This window comes from Apis mellifera, linkage group LG13, assembly GCF_003254395.2.
Source record: "Apis mellifera strain DH4 linkage group LG13, Amel_HAv3.1, whole genome shotgun sequence".
Lineage (NCBI taxonomy): Eukaryota > Metazoa > Arthropoda > Insecta > Hymenoptera > Apidae > Apis > Apis mellifera.
Window position 1 is genome coordinate 926,173 of NC_037650.1, and position 23,858 is coordinate 950,030.

At 20.3% G+C, this 23,858-nt stretch overlaps 3 protein-coding genes across 4 annotated transcripts; all 3 read left to right on the forward strand.

Annotated features, from left to right (window-relative positions):
• The first annotated feature begins 2,776 nt into the window (after positions 1–2,776).
• Or131 (odorant receptor 131) lies at positions 2,777–8,076 on the forward strand. Of its 2 annotated transcripts, XM_026444519.1 has the most exons (9): positions 2,777–3,334; positions 3,887–4,006; positions 4,084–4,201; positions 4,490–4,751; positions 5,738–5,854; positions 5,964–6,045; positions 7,173–7,318; positions 7,388–7,629; positions 8,048–8,076. In XM_026444519.1, the coding sequence occupies exons 1-9, from the start codon at positions 3,128–3,130 to the stop codon at positions 8,074–8,076; spliced, it is 1,323 nt and encodes a 440-aa protein (XP_026300304.1). In that variant the 5' UTR covers positions 2,777–3,127.
• Positions 8,077–9,291: 1,215 nt separating this feature from the next.
• Positions 9,292–14,268, forward strand: LOC102653615. The gene is made up of 8 exons (XM_026444646.1): positions 9,292–9,677; positions 10,575–10,694; positions 10,793–10,910; positions 11,245–11,506; positions 12,372–12,492; positions 13,803–13,948; positions 14,021–14,153; positions 14,218–14,268. Exons 1-8 carry the CDS (start codon positions 9,492–9,494, stop codon positions 14,266–14,268), a joined length of 1,137 nt encoding a protein of 378 aa, XP_026300431.1. The 5' UTR covers positions 9,292–9,491.
• Positions 14,269–17,157: 2,889 nt separating this feature from the next.
• Positions 17,158–22,404, forward strand: LOC102653695. The gene is made up of 8 exons (XM_026444679.1): positions 17,158–17,845; positions 18,572–18,691; positions 18,783–18,900; positions 19,308–19,563; positions 20,532–20,652; positions 21,932–22,077; positions 22,154–22,286; positions 22,354–22,404. Exons 1-8 carry the CDS (start codon positions 17,660–17,662, stop codon positions 22,402–22,404), a joined length of 1,131 nt encoding a protein of 376 aa, XP_026300464.1. The 5' UTR covers positions 17,158–17,659.
• The last annotated feature ends 1,454 nt before the right edge of the window (positions 22,405–23,858 follow it).

Consider the following 23,858-nt stretch of genomic DNA (forward strand, 5'->3'; position numbering starts at 1 on the left):
ATAATAAAAGATGGAAATTCGTTAGGTGCATATATTATAGATGTATCGAGTGCTTTTTCGAAATGTATATAAGTTAGTGCTTGTAACCAATGCTGTATTTTCTTAACTATAAGTAGAAATATTACAGGAGCAGTACGCACCTATTTATACGAGAACTAGATCACTTACAGTGTCACAGTAGATGATCCAGCGGTTAGGGTTTGCAACATTAGTGAGGACTTTCAGAAATTTCTTTCAAGTTCAATTGAGAGAGGAAGCACGATAATAGTCAATAATATCGCAATTGAATTGAATTAATATTGCATAAAAATATCAAGATGACCAAGAATTAAACAAAATATATTTATTATAGATTTTTCCTAACTAGAATAATATTGATTGTCATTGAATCGACTGTATCTTGAATATATCTTGCGATCGATTTCTGTTTCAGCCAGGTATGTGAAAAATATGTAATTGTAAATATCGATTTAATTCTCTTCAAAAACGATAATCTTCTTAAGTAAAATTATTCTTTGTTTAGGTTTAATGAAGATCGATAATAGTGGATCGACAATAATGGTAAAAGATTTCTATGTGAGAAACTTCTTCGAATAAACTTAATTATAAATCTTAAGGAAGCAATAAATAATGAATTATTTTTTTAATCGAAAAATTATAAGTAAATTTTAATTTTTAATTTTTGCAAGTATGTAGATATTATGTATTATAACTATGGAATAAATTTATGTTTTTTTAAAGAGGAAAAATTTTACTTTTAATTATATAAATTAAATTTTATTCTATTATTCAAGAGTTACTTTTTTAGCTTATTATTCTCGATGGTTTAACAGAAATTCACAAGTAGATAGATCTTTAATCTAAATAGAGATACAAAAACAATGGTCATTTTGCAAATCATTTGTTTAGTGCTTTGCAATTGATTACGATGGAAGCGGTCGCAGGAGTTTTGATCCCCACACGGTGCAATGCTATCTCCTTCGAAACACCCTCCAACATCATTATTAATTGCTTTAGCTCTCTTTTAGTTCGCGGTAAATAATGATTGGAATCAAGATTTTTAAAAGTTTTCTAGATCAGATCAATTAAAAAAAAAAAAATAGAATTTAGATCAGATAGAATTTAGCGACAATATAGATCGAATTATTATAATACAGTTAGAATTATTATAATCAGTTGTTAATTAGCTGCAAACATTAAAAATAAATCATTATTTATTCATTCATTCTGGTTCTTCGAGTAATATTATCAATTCAGACATTGTAGAATGTTCAAAATCATTTAATTTAAACTTTAATAGAAATAATAGTCAAAATTCAGTATTTTAATCGCATATTTATGCGTCCATTAATAATCCATATTATATATTTTTTTCACAATATCACTGCATTCCGACGTTATTTTCTTTCATTAATTTCTCCGAATAAAATTATTTTGATAATCGAATTATTGTAATAAATTTTCGAATATTTATAACAAAAAAAAATATATTCATCTTAAGTAATTTGAAATCTTATGAACTTATCAAATCTTAAAGAATTATCAAATATGTAAATATGCTAATTTATAACTTATTTACTTTTAGTTTTAAGATTTAATGATTGTTTATACTATCATCATATTTTTTAAAATCGATGATATGTAAAATGATATAATTTTTTTGTCTCGTCCAATATCTCGTTGTCGAACAATAAATATAAAATATTGGATTGATTAGAAAGTAATATGTGTTTTATAGATCTAAAAAGTTATAAAAAAATATATATTTATTATTATTCTTTAGTTATGATGATGATATGTGATTTCACAATAGATGTTTTCGAGATTATCAATTCCAAATTTTAAGAATTCAAAAACCAAAATTTTTCCCTGCATGATTTTTTTTCATATAATATATTGAAGAGTTTTTCAGAATTTCAAAAAGTTTTGTTTAAAAAATTCAGAAAATTAAAAAATTTTTTTCAACTGTTTTGTGATTAATTTTTAAAAAATTTTTTTATTTTTTCTTAATATTTATATTTTATGTATATTTGATAGATTATATTTGAAGTTTATAATATTAAAAAAAAATTATTGAAAATTTCTTTTGATTTTTTGAATCTTTGAACACTATAAAATTAATTAAGAATATTAAAAAATTATAAATATTTGTTCTTTTAACTCGAATTAATTAATTTAGAATGTTTATTATTTTTTCGCTTAAAAAGTTTTATAAATATTTTTTCGAATTATCTTATAAATTTATTTGTTTTTTATAAATGTTACGTTAATAATTAGAAAATCATAACCATTATTTATTATTTATATTCTCGATTGGTTTTAGGATATATATTTTATGATCAATTCTCAATTCTAATAATAAAAAATTATAAATTTATACATATTTTCTATCGTATATATATATCTATCATAATAAAATTATATTGAATTTAAATTATCAAAATATTTTGATATATATATGCTTCATATATACTTATTTCACATAAATTAAAATAGTGCACAATTTTGTTCAAAATTAAATTAAAGATAATAAAATTCTTCTTTCAAGTAATTAAATAATTAATTGCATTCTCTAAAATAACTTAAAATGATAATTATTTAAATAATATTAATACAGCATTCAATATCAAAAAATTACTTTCTATAATAATTAGTATAATATAGTATTTTAAGATATTATGCAAACTTTCTTCTTACATTATTACTATTCAAACAAAACACTTCCTTTTTTATTGACTTCTTCCAATTTTTTCTTGTTTCTCTGATTAAATGAAATAACAGTATAAGATATTTGTAATTGAATAAAGTAACAATACAAGTAAGGAAGATGTTCTCTTGTAGAATAATCAAAAGATACTATTCATGGTCTCAACACTTGGAATGGAAGAGGAAAATAAAGAAAAGATTGAAGAATAAAATAATTGACAATAAAGATTAATAATACAAACAATTGGAAAACTATAATTTTCTCGAAAACAATATCTATTATGGAAAATCTTCTTGCAGAAGATATACATAGAATCTATTGATTGTAATTTACTGCAATTGCTAGATATTATACTATTATTATTGTAAAAAAATAATACTATGAAAATATGAAAAAGAAAAATAATAGCGTAAATAATATATGAAGCCGAGGTATAGTCGAATGATTCTTCGAGTTCTCTATGATAGTCTATATCTGACTAGAAATATGGATGTATTCGACAAATATTATCACACCTATCGTATTGTGTTGAAAATCATTGGTCTATGGCCTTACAATAACTCAGTCTATGTGTGGATTCAAAGATTATGTATATCGGCATTATTTCTTGGCAATATAATATTTCAGGTGACGAAAATTATAATTTTTCTTTATATAATTCATTGTATTTTTACTGAAATGTTTTATTGGATATTGCCTATTCATTACCTATTAATGTTACCTTTCATAAATTAAAAATATACATTTATTTTTGAAATAATAATGTATTATGATTTTAAGTTTGTTAATAATATAGCTGTATTAGCGTGATATGAATGTATGAAAATATATTTATATAATATTCGAAAATTATTTAATTTTGATACATATATAGTGTCCAGTTAAGAAATACACATATGGGATAATTTTATTTAGTTTAAAAATTAATTTTTGAAAGAAATGAATTTTAAAAGTTGTAGAGTTGTTCTTTATCAACATATGTATATAATATTATTTAAAAAGAAAAAGACTTAAAATTTTATATTTTCATATTTTCAGATATAGGAGTATTTTCCTATATTTTAGAATACCGATTAAATGATAATAATGATAATGTATTTAAGAAAACGATTGAAATATTATATAATTTTTAATTTAAAATTTATTATTTTTAACATATTATAATTTGAAAATTTTTAGATATTGTCACTTATAAGATCTGAAATTACGTTACGAAACTGTATTTTAATATTATCTACGACTTGTCCACTTATAATAATTTTGTTACGATATATAAGCTTTATAATATTTTTTCCTATGGTAAGTAAAAATTAAATTATTTTTTCATGGAAAAATATTTTTACATGTTATTCTTTTTTTTTTTTTTTTTGACATAGGTAAAACTTTTATTTCATCATATATGTGTGGAGGAAAATGCAGTACAAGATTTAATAGAAATACAAATACGAATGAAATACATCGGTAATTCTCGTCATATGATCGAAATACTTTTGCGTAAGAAATATGTAAATTTCATTGATGATATCAATATATAATATTATTATTGTCATTGCAAGAACTTATATATTTTTACATTTATCATTGTACTTAAGTTTTTATTATATATATTATGTATATAATTGTAATATTTCTAATTTTCTCGTTATTTTTTAACAAAAATATTTCTTTATCAAAAATATTTTTGAAGAACAGTTTTTCAATAATAATATTATATTAATATTCTAATTTAAACTAATTATTGAATGGTTGAATAATTTATTGAATGGTTTTTCTAATTTTTAGGTGTGACTTTTTTAACTATTACATTATTTAGTATATTCTTATTGTATTTTGTAACAATGGATTTCATAATGCCTTTGAATGAATTTCACAGACATATTCTTCTTTACGTTACATTATTTTCTGTCAATCGAACCATATATTTTTATATTTTATATTTGAATTTTTTGTTTGTTATTACATTTGGATTATTATCTCTAATATGTACGGAATCGATAGTCGGACTTTATAGTTATCATACAGGAATGTTGTTTAAAATTATTAGGTAAATTATCATTTCCCTCTTTCATAATATTTATTACATAATAAATATTATTTATTATGTAATAAATATTAACAATTATTGTATTTACATTTTTTACAATATAAATTAACATTCATAAAATTATAATTGATTTCAAAATCGCATAATCTTCATAAATTTAATACTGTTTAAAATACTATATTTTTCTTATTCCTTATAGAGAATATTAATATATAGATTGTTTTAATATACATTAAGTAATATAATTATTAAGTGTTAATGTACCAACAAGTTCGAGAAATCAATTTGAGAAGTTTTGATTTAAAATTCTGAGACGACTTCAAGCAACTTCTATTTTAGCATAAATTTTCATTTCGATTTTATTATTCATTAATGAAGATTATTAACATAGATATTATTAACATATGATGCTCTGGTTGGTTTGACTATAGTTTTTCAATAATAATTCCTTAACAAAATGAAAAATTTTAAAAAGGAAAAAATTGCTTGAAATCTTTCAGATATTATCATTTAAGTCTTGTCACTATTAAAATCTTAACGATATATTTTAGGAATTTTAAAACTTTAAATATATATATATATATAAATACATATACACTATATAAATACTGAAATATTTATATAATACATAAATTTTCATTAAACATCTAATATATAGCAAAAAAAAATATTTTAAAATATCTTTTATTTTATTATGTTCTTTGCGAATAAATTGCTGTTTCTATAAAAAATTCTTTATATATTATTCTATTAAAAAATTAAATTAATTATTAAATATAAAATTAAGTTAATTCATTTAATTTTTCCAAAAAAAGAAGAAATAACTTAACTTATTAAATACAATTTTTAAAAAAGTTATGGTGTTTTAAAGAATCTACAAAAATTTTGTTATTTATTACAAATATATAGTTTAAAAACAATTTTAAACAATAAAATTATGAAGTTCTTTCTTAAGTAACATATATTTACAAATCTTATATTTTTAGCTATCGAATACGAAAGATTATTACATATTTAACTATGTTTAATGTCTCATCGAAGCAAATTGATTCGAAACTCGCAGAACTTCATCGTGTAGTGGATATTCATAATCAAGCTATCGGGTTGGTAAATTAAAATATGATATTAATAAATTAATTAAAATAAACATTTACTTATGTTATATATAATATTCCGTTCACGAATTTCATGTGACAATGAAAGATTTATCAGTATTATAATAAATAATTCAGGAAAACAATTTATGATGCCTACTCTTCTAATTGTGATGTCAATGGCTATAAATCTGCATCGAGTAAGTATGTTTTTTTATGTTTTACATGATAATAATAAACGAATTCGCAGATGTCAGAATTCTTAGTTACACCGGATATTCTATTTCAATTTGTTCACACAATTAATCTCTTGAATTATGTATTATATAATATTTTATACGACACTTGTATTTGAAAATAGATTTTTGATGACTCTTCGATTTGTCTAAATGATAGTTTTTTCTTCTAATTTTGAAACTTTCTATTTTGTTTTTTTTTTTAAATAAAATTATATATTTTTATTTAATGAAAATCGTAGTCTATTCCAAATTTATTTTCCTAATTATGATTTTTGGAAATCATTCAAGATTATTCATTATTATTCGACATTTATTATGATTAATTAGTAGAAATTAATTCTTTTATCGTATATTTTAAAAAACATTCTTGCGCATCGATACAATAATTTATTCTGCTCTTCCATAATAGTTGCAGAACTTTATCTAGAAAGTATCACAATTAAGTATCAAAATTAATTTAAAAGATATCTCTTTTTCTTTATAATGGTTAACTAAATAGTTTCTCTAAAAACTTTTCCATTTATGTAACTCTAAAAAAAATTCAAATTCTATGAAGTAATAACTTTAGTAAAATATTTTATGTCAATAATTATACTATTCTGTATATAAATAATTTATTTCCATCAAAAGTCTTCTGATTATTATTATTATTATTATTATTATTATTTATTGAAAGCAAAATTTAAACAATTATATATGATTTTAAATAAATTTCAATTATCAATATAATTTGTATAATAATGGAAAAGGGATTAAAATTCTCAATAAATATATGTAGATTCATTAAAAAAAACAAAAATTATCGTCATCATTATAAAATCTCTTGAAATACAAATTTTATATGCAACATTTTTTTTTAAATAAGATTCAGAAGATAATTACACAAATACAGATTAAAATGAGACATCTTGTATATGCAAAGGCAATCTTATATAAGATTTTAAAAAATTTTTGTTGAATTTATGAAACATAATAAATAAGATGCTTTGAATTTGTATATATTGAATAAATAATAATAATAAATAAATGTAATCAATCTAAAGTGAATATATCATATTGAATATACTTTTTTTTTTAATGTTTCACAGGTAGTAAATGCGATTACAATTAAGAAGGATCAATTAGAAATTTTAATCACTCTTATAATTTTTGCCAATCATTTGATGATTATGTTTTTATGTAACTACAATGGCCAAATACTTATAAACAGTAACGAAGAATTTTTTCATGAATTGTAAGTTTGAATTTTTATTCATTAAATTAATTACAATAACAGTAAAATATCTCTCTATTTAATTGACAGATATATTCCTGTATGGTATTTTGTACCGTTGAAGGTACAAAAGATTTTATTATTGATTATGATACGAAGCTCAATGGCATGTATATTTCACATCTTTGGTGTATTTATTCCATGTTATGTAGGATTTACAACGGTAATTTGTTTAAATAAGGACATCATTATTTTAATTCAAACTAATAAAAATTATTTCATTTCAGATGTTGAGCACTTCATTCTCATATTTTACTTTGATATACTCGATACAATAAAATTTATAATATCATATTAAATATATTAATATTGAAATAAATAATTATTATTATTCTATGTTTCATTTTGTCTTTTCTTTTTTTTTTGTTAATATTTTTTTAGTAAAAAATTCTATAATTATTTGGAATTTCTAATTAATTTATATTATGTGTTACTGATCATTTCATTATCATTATAATTAACTTAGAATAATTATTATTTCGTACATTTATTTCTTAATTTTAGGAGAAAATAATCATTACATTTTTTTATATGGTGTTTAAACATTTATATCATATATATTAAATTATGTAGCATTTATATTAAAATTTAATTTAATTAATTTATATTAAATCAATTGCATTACTTTTCTTTTATAATATTTTTAATTGGAATCAATAGTATAATAAAAATCTTTATATCCAAAAACAGATACAAAGAAATATGATAACAAGGAGTAAATTATTATGAGGGAATAAGTACCCAAAACTTTTTTGAATTCCGCTGTCGTATTCCCTCATATTCATTTTCTTAGATTCTTATAATAATATATTTGCATAATAGTAATTTTTAAATAATTTTACATAAATTTTTACAAGTTAAATTAATATTTCGCGATATAAATCAGCATTAAAACCAAACCTTTAGTGCGTATAAAACTTTGATAAAATTAATACTCACAACAATAATTTTAATATTAATTTCGTTCTTTAGTTAGAATGATGCTATTATTGTTTCGCAATAAGTGTTTTTGAAATTATCAATTTCAAATTTAAATCTAAAAATCAAAATTTTTTTCTGTATGATTCTTACATGTAATATATTGAAAAAGTATTTACAGAATTCCAAAAATTTTTTTCAAAAAATTCAGAAAATTAAATATATTTTTAAATGTTTAGTGATCAGAAATATATTCTTTTAAAATTTTTGTTATTTCTATTTAATATTTTTATTTTATTGTATATAACGGACTATTGCTTATACTTTATATTCTCAATTGATTTTATAACATTCATTTTATAACCATTTCTAATACTGTATAAATTTATATATGTTTTCTATCATTTTATCTATATGATAAAATTGCATTGAATTCTATATTCAAAATATTTTGGAAATACGTTCGGACATACTTCACATTTCATTGTTCTACATAAATTACATTTGTGTATAATTTTGTTCAAAATCAAATTAAAAATATTAACATGCTCATTTAAGTATTAATAATTTCGTTCTATAAAATAAAATAAATAAAATAAAATAGTTTAAAATAACAATTATTTATGTAATATAAATACAGCATTCGCTATCTAAAAATTACTTTAGACAATATTAGTAATATTATTAGTATAATATTAGTAATTATTATAATACATTAATATCTTTTATATAAAATCACTTATATATTACCACTTAAATCGAACGTATCCTTCTTTATTGTTATTTTCTTTTCCAATTTCTCTTTGTCACTCTTTTTAAATGCAATAACAACATGAAGTATTCGTAATAAAATAACGATACAAGCAAGAAAAAAGTTTTCTTGTAAGATAACTGGAAGACACTATTCATCGTGACAAATTTTCATTCTCTCAACACTTGGAATAGAAAGGGAAAAAATGAAGAAAAGAATGAAGGAATATAAAAAACGATATTAAAAATTAATAATACGAACAAAAAATTTGAAAAGTATAATTTTCTCGAAATCAATACCTATTATGAAAAAATCTCTTTGCAGAAGATATGTATAAAATCAATCGATTGTAATTTACTGCAATTGCTGAACATTATATTATCAATATTATAAAAAAATAACACTATGAGAATACGAGAGAGAAAATAATAGCGTAAATAATATATCAAACCGAGGTATAGTCGAATGATACTTCAAATTCTACGTGACAGTCGATATCTGATTAGAAAGATGGACGTATTCGACAAATACTATCATAGCTATCGTACTGTGTTGAAAATCATAGGATTATGGCCGTATAATAACTCAATTTATGTTTGGATTCAGAGATTATTACTATTGACATTGTTTCTTGGCAATATAATATTTCAGGTGACGAAAATTATAATTTTTATTTGTATAATTTATTTTATCTTTATTTAAATAGTTTAAATAGGATATTGTCTATTTATTACAGCATATTAATATTCTTTTCTGTAAATTAATAATATTTATTATATTATGTTTATTGTATTATGTACATGTATTATATTATGAAGTAATAATATATTGATATATTAATATTTTAATTTTATGATTAATATACGGATTATAATATTATAATATTAATGTGATACGAATGTATAAGAATATATTTCGTACACTGATTAAAAGTTAATATATTTTCAAGTATAGAATTCAAATTAATATATATATACGGCATAATTTTATTTCATTTAAAAATTAAATTTTGAAAAAAGTGAATATTGGATATAGATTTTAAAATTTCTCCATCATATCTATAATTAACAAAAAAAAAAAAAAAAAAAAAATAAAGAATAAAATTTTATATTTTTCAATAATTATATTTTCACATATTTTCATATGTAAAATAATCTTCTTTTATAAATTGATTCTATCTAATCAAAGGGCAATTTCACTTTGAAAAATTAAGTTTGAAATATTTATCTAAAAAATTTCTTCAAATCTAATTTTTTCAAAAGAAACGACGAAAATTTATATTTTTTTTGTTCAATTTGTTTACGTATTTGATTAAATTTTGTATGCATATATAAAAGATATATATATAAATATATGTAAAAGAAGCAATATTTACCAAATTTTTATCTTTATATTTACATTTCTTACTTCTACTTGTGATTTTATTTTTGTTTTACTCTAACATTATATAAATGATGATAATAAAAACACGATTAAAATATTACCATTAAAAAAATTAAAAGTTTTTTAAACATTATTCTAGTCAACAAATAGAGAACATATTTTTAGATTATGTCACTTTTAAGATCCGAAATTACATTACGAAACTGTATTTTAATATTGTCTACAACTTGTCCACTGATAATAATTTCATTACGATATATATGTTTTATATTATTTTTCCCTATGGTAAGTAAAAATTAAATTATTTTAAACTTTTTCAAAAAAGTTGGAAAAATATTTTACTTTAGTTGACATTATTCTACCTCTTATTTTATTTGACATAGATAAAATATTTATTTCATCATATGCGTATGGAGGAAAATATAGTACAAGATTCAATAGAAACACGAATACGAACAAAATGCATCAACGATTCCTGTCATATGATCGACATTTTTCTCTGTAAGAAATATCTAATTCCTTTGCCGATATTAATTTATATTATGTTATCTTTTAAATTTTTAATAATTTTAACAACATTTAAATATTTACAAATATTTGTACATATTCATTAATAACATTGTATATCTATTATTTTCATCTATTATATATGTAAAAATTTTTTATATACTTTTTTTATATAATTGTAATATTTATAATATTTTTACACGTTATTTTATAATAAAAAGGATTTTTTTCTTTTTTTACAACAAGAATGATTTTTCAGTGAAAATATTATATCAATATTTGACTTTAAACATTAATTAAATTATTCAATAATCTTTGCAAATTTTAGGGATGATTTATGCAATTTTTGCATTCTGTATTATATTATTATTGTGTCCTATAATATTGGATTTTATAATGCCTTTGAATGAATCTCGTATATATATTGCTCATTATATTACTATATTTTCTGATAAAAGAATCATATATGTTGATATTCTATGTTTGAATTATATGTTCCTTATGATATTTGTAGTATTATCTATAATGAGTACGGAATCGATACTTGGACTTTATAGTTATCATACAAGCATGTTATTTAAAATTATTAGGTAAGTAAAGTTATATTCATCTCGTGGTACTTATTGTATGTAATAAATATTAACAATTACTGTATTTATAACATTTTTTACAATATGAATTAACATTCGTAAGATTATAATTAGCAAGATCGTATAATATTCATAAATTTAATATTATTTGAAATATTATATTTTTCTTATTTCTTATATATAACATTGATACAGGATTATACATTAGATAATATATATTGATATATTAAGTGTTAATATATATATCCTAGAAATCAATACGATAAATCTTGATTAGAAATTCTTAGATGATTTTAAGCAATTTCTTTTTGCATAAATTTTTATTTCAATTTTATCATTTAAATTATTTAGTAAATATTAACTAAATATGCTCTGTGACTAGATACAATTTTTCGGTAATAATTCATTAACAAAGTTAAAATGAAAATTTTCAGAAAGAAAAAAATTGCTTCACGTATTATTATTTAAGGCATTATTAAAATTATATTGGTCGATTTTTGGGATTTCGATATTTTTAACATGTATATACAAAAATATTGACATAAAATTGCGAAATTTTTATTTATTTATAAAGATTTAATAACGTATATTTAAAAATTTTTTTAAATATTCTTGTCTATTTTCTTCACGATTTCGAGAAATTCAAAAACTTCTTCAAAAATTTTTGTTATATATTATAAAAAACTAAATTAATTCATTTAACTTAAAAAAAAACTCATATAGTACAATTTTTAAAAAAATTATTATATTTTAAAGAGTGCACTAATTTTTTTGACAAACCGTAGAACACGAACAAAATAAATTTAAATATATTATAAAATTTTTATTTAAACGATATTTATTTACGAATGTCTTATATTTTTAGCTATCGAATACAAAAAATTATTACGTATTTGACTATAGTCAATCTCTCGTCGAAGCAAATTGATTCGAAACTCGCAGAGCTTTATCATGTGGTGGATATTCATAATCAAGCTATCCAGTTGGTAAATTAAAATATGATAATATTATAAGTTGATTTCGCACACTCATATTAATATTTTATTTGCAAATTTTATATGGCAATTGAAGACTTATCAATATCGTGATAAATAATTCAGGAAAACAGTATATGATATCTACTCTTCTATTTGTAATTTCAATGGCTATAACTTTGTATCGAGTAAGTATTTTTTCTTTATTTCATGATAATAATAAACGAATTCGCACATATCAGAATTTTCAATATACTAAGTGTTTTCTTTTAATTTCTAAACACAATTAATCTTTTGAATTACAAAATAATATTTTATACCAAACTTGTTTGAAAGCAGATAGTTTTGAGGATTTATTTAAGTGAAAGCTTTTTCTAGTTTTATCCTCCATTTTGTGTTTTTTTTAAAGTAGAATTATATTTTTATTAAGGAGAATCGTAATCTATTTCAAAATGAATTTATTGCTCTATTATTAATTATTAATTATTTTTGAACATCATTCAAGATTTATATACGTTATTCGACATTTATTATCATTAATTTATAAAAATTATTATCCTATATTTTAATAGCTTTGTAGATCGATATAATGATTTTTTTTTTTGTTTCTAAATAATATTCTTTTTTTTTTTTTTCAAAAAATATCACAATTAATTTAGGAGATATCTCTTATGCGATTCTTCACATAATAGATGATTCTTTTCTAAAAACTTTTTCATTCATGTAATTCTAAAGAAAAATTTAAATGCTATAGAATAATTTTGATAAAATATTTATATCGATAAATCATACTATTCATTATGTTAATAACTTACTTCAATGAGGAATTATCCATAAAGCAAAATTTTAACAATTATAAATGATTTTGAATGATTTTCATAGATCAATATAATTGGGACAAAGAATTCGTATCGGAATATTGGAGATTAAAATTATACGCATAGTAGCAAAATATACGCATAGTTTCATTTAAAAAAAAATATAAATTATCGTCAGATTTCAAAAACAACAAATTTTTTCAATTAAATATATTTAATGCTTGATCATTAGACGATTTCTTGAAATACAAGTTTTATACGCGTTATTTTTTTTTAAATAATACATAATTTAGAAAAGAATAGTGCGAATAGAAATTTTATTAAAATTTATTAAAATGAGACATTGTATATAGGCAATCTTGCATAAAACTTTCTTGAATTTTTTTTAATTTTGTGAAACTATAAGAAATGCTGCGAATTTATAATAAATAAATATATCAATAAATGAAATCAACTTAAATGAGTATATTTTTTTAAATATATTTATTCTTTATTACTTTACAGTTAGAAAATGCGATTATAGTTACGAAGGATCATTTAGAAATTTTAATCTGTCTCATGTTATTTGTCAAGCAATTGATGATTATGTTTTTATGTAACTACAATGGTCAGATACTTATAGACAACAGTGAAGAATTATTTGATGAATTGTAAGTTTGAATTTTTTATTCGTGAAATTAATATTGCATTAATAGTAAAAAAAATTATCATTCATTGGATAGATATTTTTCTATATGGTATTTTGTACCGTTAAAGGTACAAAAGATTTTATTATTGATTATGACACGAAGTTCAACGACATGTATGTTTCACATCTTAGGTGTGTTTGTTCCATGTTATACAGGATTTACAACGGTAATTTAATTATGAACATTATTATCATTTTGATTCAAAATTAATAAAAATTGTTTCATTTCAGATGTTAAGTACCTCTTTTTCATATTTTACTTTGATGTACTCGATACAATAGAATTTATAGTATCATGTTAAATTTTAGTATTAAAATTAATCTATATTTCATTTTGTTCTTTTTTTTTGTTTATTTGTTTTTTTTTGTTAATATTTGCTCAGTCAAAAATTCTATAAATTCTTTCTAAATTCTTAATAATTTTTATTATTTATTATTGATCGTTTCAGTACCACTATAATTAATTTAAAATAATTATTATTTATTCCTTAATTGTGAGAGAAAATAATCATTCCAATTTTGATATAGTGCTTATTCCTTAATTTTAATATACTAATAATATAGCAAAAATCCTTTTATCCAAAAAGAAGTACGAACAAATATAATAACAAGAAGGAGGAAATTATTATAAGAGAATAAATATCCAACTTTTTGAATTAGATTCCTATAATAATACATTTGCATAATAATAATTTTTAAATAGTGGCAAATTCTACATAAATTTTTACAGGTTAAATTAATATTTCAGGTGAAATAAATCAGCATTAAAACCAAACTTATAGTACATATAAAACTTCTTTAAAATTGATACAATGATAATTTTAATATTAATTTCATTTTTTAACTAGCATTTTTTGTTGGCTTATCTTTTCATACATTATTTAATTTCTTTGAAGAAAAAGACTAAAACTATTCTTCTACATGTTTATGATTTAATTTTTGTAGATATGTAATATAAGTGGAATATATGGAATATATTTATGTTTAAAAAGGAAAAGTTTTAGTTACTTTTAATTATGCAAATTAAATTCTGAAAATAAATTATTATTCAAGATTTACTTCTTCAACTTACTATTCTTAATAATTTATCAGTAATTTACAATTATAGTTTTCTAACGTTTTCCAAATTCTCAATCTCAGAGATATAAAAGTAATGGCCATTTTATAAGTCATACTTGCGCACTTAGCGGTTTGCGATAGTCTGACATGGAAACGACAGCAATGATCTTGATTCTCACGCACTGCGTCGCCACTTCACGCCTATCTTTCAAAACTGCCCTTCAACGCGATTATTGGATCGTCTAATCCCCTCTTAGCTCGCATTTTCACGGAAAATAATGATTAGAGGAAAAACGACAATCTCCTAGATATCATATTAAATAGATTAGAATTAAATAGAATATAGATCAGATAGAATTCAACAACGATACAATTTGATACAAAAATAAACCACCATTCATTCATTTAAATTGTTGAAATCGAAAGCTGAACGATTTTGGATATCGTACAAATATAGTGAAACTGATGTTACTGCTCAATGAACCATCTATTGTCGTAGGATTGTCCAATCGTTTATATTACAAACTTTGAGTGAACATATAGTGGTATTTTAACTGTTTGTGGTTATGATTCTAATTATTATATTTTGATGTAAATTGTATCATCGCTGAATTCTACCTGATCTGTATTCTATTTCTATTCGATCAGATTATAATTGATCAGATTTAGGAGACTATTTCCGGCTTTGATTTTTCCTTTAAGCATTACTTTTCGTAAAAATGTACAGAGGACGGTTTTGAAGGATAAACCCTCGTGTTGCAACGCATGAAGATCATGATCTTTGCACTGGTAGTCCGTTGCAAAACGTGCATGTGTGACTTGTGAAATAGCCGTTTTATGATATCTTTGTTTAAATTGAGGATCTGGAAAATTTAGGAAACTATATTTGCTCATAGATTATTGTTAAGTTATTGAAGATCCAGCTATTGAAAATAGATATTGATTAAAAAATAATATCGGTTTTATGGATTTAAAAGTTATAAAAAATTCTTTATTTACATGATTGTATATTGTTCCATAATAAACATTTCCGAGATTATCAATTCTAAATTCTAAAAATTTAAAAACCAATATTTTTCTCTGCATCATTCTTTTTCGTGTAATATATTGAACAGTTTTTAAAGAATTTCAAAAAGTTCTTTTTCAAAAAATTCAGAAAATTAAAAATTTTTTTTAACTATTTTATGATTAAAAATAAATTCTTAAAAAATTTTTTTATTTTTTCTTAATATTTATATTTTATGTTTGATAGATTATATTTGAAGTTTATAATATTAAAAAAAAATTATTGAAAATTTTTTTTGATTTTTTGAGTCTTTGAACACTATAAAATTAATTAAAAAACAATAAATACTTGTTCTTTTAATTCGAACTTTTTATATATATGATAGTTTATATTTAAAGTTATATTATTTGATAGTTTATATTTAAAGTTTTTTAATAGTTTATTAATAAAATAATGTCAAAAATTTCTTTTAGTTTTTTACGCGTTTGAATATTGTATAAATAATTAAAAATTATAAAAAATGATAAATACTTATATATTCTTTCAATTTGATGCAATTAATTTGTATTATATATTCGAGCTTATTAAGCTATTTTAAAAATATTATAAATATTTTTCAAATTATCCTATAAATTTATTTGTTTCTTTTTATAAATTTACGTCCATAATTAAAGAATCATATAATTATTGTATATCATTTATATTCTCAATTAAATTTAGAATATTTATTTTGTGGGTAGTCCTCAATTTTAATAATAAAATATTATATATACGTGTTTTTATCATATATTCCTAATAAAATTATTGCATTTTATTAAAATACTTCATATATATTTCATATTACATTATATAAATTACAATAGCATATAATTCAAAATCAAACTAAATACAAAATTACTCGTTCAAGTAGTATTATAATTGTGTTTTCCAACAATTATTTGAAATAATAATATTTAATAATAATTATTATAATAATTATTATAAAACATGAATAATAATTATTATGAAACATAACAATATATAAAATATATAAACGACAATACATAAAATATATAAAAATTACTATAACCGATAATTTATTTAAGTTAATTAAATATTACACAAATGTTCCTCTTATATTATATACTTCTCTTACCATTCGAACAGAACACATCCTTTTTTATTCATATCTTTCAATTCTCATTACTTCCACTGAATGAAATAACGATATGAAATGATCATAACTTAATGAAGTAATGATGCAAGATAAAATAGAAGTTTTCTTATAGAATAATCAAAAAATACTATTCATCATAACAAACTTTTATTCTCTCAACACTTGGAATGAAACAGAATAAAATAAAGAAAAAAATGAAGAAACATAAAGAATGACAACAATATAATGACAGATTAATAATACAAACAAAAAACTTGAAAAATATAACTTTCTCAAAATCAATATCTATTATGGAAAATCTCCTTGCAGAAGGTATACATAAAATATCGATCGATTGTAATTTACTGCAATTGTTACATATTATACTATTATTATTATAAAAAAATAACACTATGAAAATATAAATAGATAAAAGAAATAATAAATAATATATTAAGCCGAGGTATAGTCAAATGATTCTTCGAGTTTTACATAACAGTCGATATCTGACTAGAAAAATGGACGTATTCGACAAACACTATTATACCTATCGTTTTATATTGAAAATTATAGGATTATGGCCATACAATAATTCAGTCTATGTGTGGATTCAGAGATTATTATTATTGACATTCTATGTTGGCAATATAATATTTCAGGTGACGAAAATTATAATTTTACTTTGCATAATTTGTGATATTTTCACTTAAATGATTTACAAGATATTGTCTATATTACAGCATAAAAATATTCACTTTCTTGAAATAATAATATGCATTTATTGTGTTTATTGCATTGATACAATATATTATCATTTCAAGTTTGTAAATAATGTACACACACACACACACACACACACACACACACACATATATATACAGCATAATTTTATTTCATTTAAAAATTAATCTCCAAAAAAAAAAACTGAATTCTAGAAGTCGTCGATTGTAGAATACTTTATAAATATACATATATTACTGAAAAAAAAGAATCTTAAAATTTAATTTTATACTTTTTTAAATATTTTCACATATAGAAAAATCTTTTTTTATAATTTTTTGTATCTAATTGAAAGTTAAGCAAAAAGAAAATGAAAAAATTTTATTCTAATTTTTATTTTTTATTCTCTTATATATGGTATTCACCTAGATTTTGTATACATATATATGAAAAGAACATACTAAAATATCTATATTTTTATTTTTACTTCTACATTTTGCTGTTATTTTTGACTATATTTTTATTTTACAATAAATTGTAATATTATACATATTTTAAAACATCGATTAAATGATAATAATGATAATTTCAAAACGCGATTGAAATACTATATAACTATTATATAATTTAATATTTTAAATGTATTCTAATTAACAAATTTTTAGATTGTGTTACTTTTAAGATCTAAAATTACGGTACGAAACTGTGTTTTAATACTGTCTACAACTTGTCCACTTATAATAATTTCGTTACGATATATATGTTTTATATTATTTTTCCCTAAGGTAAGTAAAAATTAAATTATTTTAAATTTTTTCATGGAAAAATATTTTATTTTACTTAACATTACTCTATTTCTTATTTTATTTGACATAGATAAAATATTTATTTCATCATATGTGTATGGAAGAAAATATAATACAAGATTCAATAGAAGCACAGATACGAACGAAATATATCAGTGATTCTCGTCATATGATCGAAATACTTTTATGTAAGAAATGTATTAATTTCATTGATAATTTCAATTTATAATATTACCATTGTTTGATTACAAGAATTTAAATATTGCAAAATATTTGTGTATCTATTATTATTATATATATAATATTATAATATATATATATATATATATATATATATATATATATATATATATAATAATATATATATATATTTTTTTTTTAAACAAATATTATATATATTATATTTAAATTTCATATCTTATATATATCCTTCTTATATATATATAATTATAATAAAATTGTAATCGTTACTTTTTAACAAAAATATCAGATATTCTTTCATTTTTACGAAGATGATTTTTTAATGACATTATCATATAAATATTTTAATTTAAACATGAACTACGTTATGGAATATATTTTTTTTAAATTTTAGGGATGGCTTATGCAACTATTACATTGTACAGTATATTAGGATTGTGTCCTATAATATTCATAATCCTTTTGAACGAATCTCCTATACGTATGCTTCATTACGTTACATTACTTTCTGTCAATGGAACTATATATTTTTACATTTTATGTTTAGATTTTCTATTTATTATCATATTTGGATTATTATCTATGATATGTACGGAAACTATAGTTGGAATTTATATTTATCATACAAGTATATTGTTTAAAATTATTAGGTAAGTAAATTATATACATTATATATATAAATAATCATATCCTTTTCCCATAATACTTATTATGTAACTAATATCAACAATAACTATATTTACAATATTTTTTACAATATGAATTAACTTTTATATGATTATAATTGATTTTAAGATCGCATCATTTTTATAAATTATAATACTATTTGAAATATTATATTTTCCTTTCTCTTTATATATTAATATATGGATTTATTTATATACATTACGTATCATATACATTATATACGTATATCATATACGTATCATATACATAAATATTAATATTCAAACAAATATTCTATACAAATAACAAATAATAAATAAATATTTTAAACAAATATTTTAAAAATCCATTCGATAAGTCTTAATTTAAAATTTCTCAAGCAATTTTTATTTTGGCATAAATTTTCATTTTGATTTAATTTTTCGTTAGATATTAATGAAATGATATTCTGTAATTGACCACAGATTTTCAGTAATAATTTATTACCAAAATGAAATTTTTCAGAATGAAAAAGTTGTTTGAAATTTTTCAGATTTACGATTTAAGCCTTGTCATTATTAAAATCTTAAGGATCGATTTTTGAAATTTCGAAATTTTAAATGTATATATACATTATATTGATAAATCTTCAAAATATATTTTTTAAATTTAAAAATTTTAACATCTAATATATAATAAAAAATTATATTTTTAATTTCGTTATGTTTTTTGCGATAACAACTTGTTTTTTAGAAAAAAAATTTTTATACATTACATATAAATTAATTTATCTACTTTTCGAAAAAAAAAAGAACTATATCATGATGTACAATTTTTAAGAAATCGTGTTTTAAAAGAATGTACCAATACTTTTTGATTAATCGTATAAATTTATACAATAAAATAATTTTAAACAATAAATTATAAAATTCGTTCATTAAGCAATATCTATCTACAAATCTTATATTTTTAGCCATCGAATACAAAAAATTATTGCGTATTTAAATATGTTTAATCTCTTATCGAATCAAATTGAGTCAAAACTCGCAGAGCTTTATTGTGTAGTGGATATTCATAATCAAGCTATCCAGTTGGTAAATTAAAATATGATAATATTATAAATTGATCTTGCTGATACTCATATTAATATTTTATTTTTTATTTTATTTTACAAATTTCATATGGCAATGAAAGGCTTTTCAATATCATAATAAAAAATTCAGGAAAACAGTTTATGATATCTGCTTTTCTAAGTATGATTTCAATGGCAATAAGTCTGCATCGAGTAAGTATTTTTTCTTTATTATGATAATGATAAACGAATTTGTAGATCAAAATTGTCATACCGGATGTTTTATTTCAATTTGTTCACACAAATAATCTCTTAAATCATATATTATTCAAAATATTTTATACTTGTGTTTAAAGAGAAATATCTTTTGGTAGCTCTTTCATTTGTCAAAGTGAAGATTTTCTATTTCTCTGATCTATATTTTTTTTAAATAAAGTTTTATATTATTATTTAATAATTCCAAATTTATTGCCCTAATTATGATTTTTGAATATCATGCAAGATTATTTACTATTTCAATATTTATTATCATGAACTAGTAGAAATTATTCTTCACATCTTATATTTTAAAAAACAGCTTAACATATGGATGTGATGTAATGATTTTTTTTATTCCTAAATAATATTGTTTTAAAAATATTAGAATTAATTTGGGAAACGTTTCTTAAACGATTCTTCATTCAATGATTGACTTTAAAAACTTTTTCATTCATGTAACTAAAAAAAAATTTAAATGTTATGAAATAACATTGATAAAATAATTATATCGATAAATTATACTATTCATGTTAATAACTTACTTCAATGAAAAATTATCCATAAAGTAAAGTTTTAACAATTATAAATGATTTTGAATGATAAATCAGTGTAATTGGGACAATGAATTCGTATTGGAATATTGAAGATTATAATCTTAGCAAAATATATACATAGCTTCATTTAAAAAAACAAAGATTATCATCAGATTTCAAAAATAATAATTTAAATATATTTGATATTTAATCATTAGATTTAATTTCTTGAAATATAAGTTTTATATACGTTATTTTTTATTTTTAATAATGCATAATTTAAAAAATAATAATGCGAATAGAAATTAAATTGAGACATTCCATATGTGCAAAGATTTTAAAATAATTTTGCATAAGATTTTTTTTAATATTTTTGAATTTATGAAACGTTGGACGCTTCAAATTTGTATATATTTGGATAAATACGTAAGAAATAAATATATCAAAAAATATAATCAATTTAAAGAAAAATATATCGTATTGAATATTATTTTTTTAAATATTTCGCAGTTAGTAAATGCGATTACAATTAAGAAGGATCAATTAGAAATTTTAATCTCTCTTATAATTTTTGTCAATCATTTGGTGATTATGTTTTTATGCAACCATACTGCTCAGATACTTATAAATAACAATGAAGAATTTTTTCATGAATTGTAAGTATGAATTTTTATTCATGCAATTAATTTTATTGAAACAATAGTAACAATAAAAAGAAAATTCATTGGATAGATATATATCTGTATGGTATTCCGTACCATTAAAAGTACAAAAGATTTTATTACTTATTATGATACGAAGCTCAATGGCATGTATATTTCATATCTGTGGTGTGTTCGTTCCATGCCACGCAGGATTTACAACGGTAATTTGTTTAATTACGAATATCATCATTATTTTAATTCAAAACTAATAAAATTGTTTCATTTCAGATGTTAAGTACCTCGTTTTCATATTTTACTTTGATGTATTCGATACAATAGAATCGATAGTATTGTGTAAAGTATATTAGTATTGAAATAAACAAATTATTACTCTTCATTTTTGTTCTTTATAAATCTTTAAATCTTTTGTATTTTTGTCGATTCTTCTTGTTAATATTTTCTCAATTTAATATTTATATATTTGTTATTGATTATTGTGATACTATTATGACTAATCTAAAATAATTATTATATCGCACAATTATTTTTTAATTGTGAGAGAAAATTTTATTTTGATCAAAATTGTTTTTACAAATGTTTATGGATAAATGTGAACTGCGAGTGATCGATTATTCATATAATGAATGCAATGTAAATAAAAAATAAACTTTTATCATATTTTAATCATTACGCTTCAATTTTTTTTTATTTATTTTTTATAATTTTAATTGTTTTTTCTCGAAAAAAAGCAAAAATATATTATATATACCATAATTTTTTCTAAGTTATAATAGTTTCATGATTTATACTATTATATATCATCTTTTTGCGTATTTAACTTACAACATTAAATTATTTTTTTCTTTAAATTAAATATTATTCGTATCGTTTGAAATTGAATTAAAATTAAAAAACTTATAAATAGAGTTAATTAGTTTAGTTTTTGAAGAAATTATATCTTAGATTCTTATTTTTCAAAAAAATGTGCGATATCTTTGAAAAGTGAATGCTAGATATCAAAAAAGTTTATATATGTCTAACAACATTTAAGTAATGAAGTAAAAATATTTTAAGTTTGTATTAAATAGAATGAGCTGACGAAACAGCGATATTGATTTATCTAATTGCGTTGCAGAAGAATATTGCAATATCGCTTGTAGCGGAATCCCTCAATGAATATGAATTTAGTGATACTTCTTTATACACAAAAAACTATTTCTGAATCTTAATAATATACAATCTATATGTTATGTAACTTCTTAATATTTAATAAGAACTATCTCGAATAAGTTTTAATAAATTCCAAAATATTGATATATAAATACTCTTTTATTTAAATCCATAAATAAATCATTGTATAAATGTTTTGTTTAAATCCATACCTGAGTATGACATTTAACTTGCTTAATTATTCATCGAAATGCATAAGAAATGCAAATAATATAAAATAGAATACATTTGTATATAATTTCAAATTAAGAAGATTGAATATATATTTCTACATCCAAATTTGTTTTCTCAATTGTACAAATAAATCACAAATAATTTTGAATTAATTTGAATTATACAGAAAAATCTTCACTTTTATCTGGTTGGAATTTTATGTTTTTTATTTCGATATAAGATTATTAAATAGAAAACAATATTTGAAATTCATTATCTATATTTTAATCGTATTATTATAATAATAATAAAATTATTATAATAATACAATTAAAATATTATTATATAATTTTATATCCATTAAAAAAAACTATAAGCAATGTATTTTTCTTTTTCACATTACTATTTAT

Coding starts and splice junctions, on each gene's coding strand:
- LOC102653695 (XM_026444679.1), top strand. CDS start 17,660: ATGATTCTTCGAGTTTTACATAACAGTCGATATCTGACTAGAAAAATG. Junction 18,901..19,307: donor TATGATCGAAATACTTTTAT/GTAAGAAATGTA, acceptor TTTAAATTTTAG/GGATGGCTTATGCAACTATT. Junction 22,287..22,353: donor GCCACGCAGGATTTACAACG/GTAATTTGTTTA, acceptor GTTTCATTTCAG/ATGTTAAGTACCTCGTTTTC.
- Or131 (XM_026444519.1), top strand. CDS start 3,128: ATGAAGCCGAGGTATAGTCGAATGATTCTTCGAGTTCTCTATGATAGT. Junction 4,752..5,737: donor ATGTTGTTTAAAATTATTAG/GTAAATTATCAT, acceptor TTATATTTTTAG/CTATCGAATACGAAAGATTA. Junction 5,855..5,963: donor ATTCATAATCAAGCTATCGG/GTTGGTAAATTA, acceptor AAGATTTATCAG/TATTATAATAAATAATTCAG.
- LOC102653615 (XM_026444646.1), top strand. CDS start 9,492: ATGATACTTCAAATTCTACGTGACAGTCGATATCTGATTAGAAAGATG. Junction 10,695..10,792: donor TTATATTATTTTTCCCTATG/GTAAGTAAAAAT, acceptor TATTTGACATAG/ATAAAATATTTATTTCATCA. Junction 12,493..13,802: donor ATAATCAAGCTATCCAGTTG/GTAAATTAAAAT, acceptor ATTACTTTACAG/TTAGAAAATGCGATTATAGT.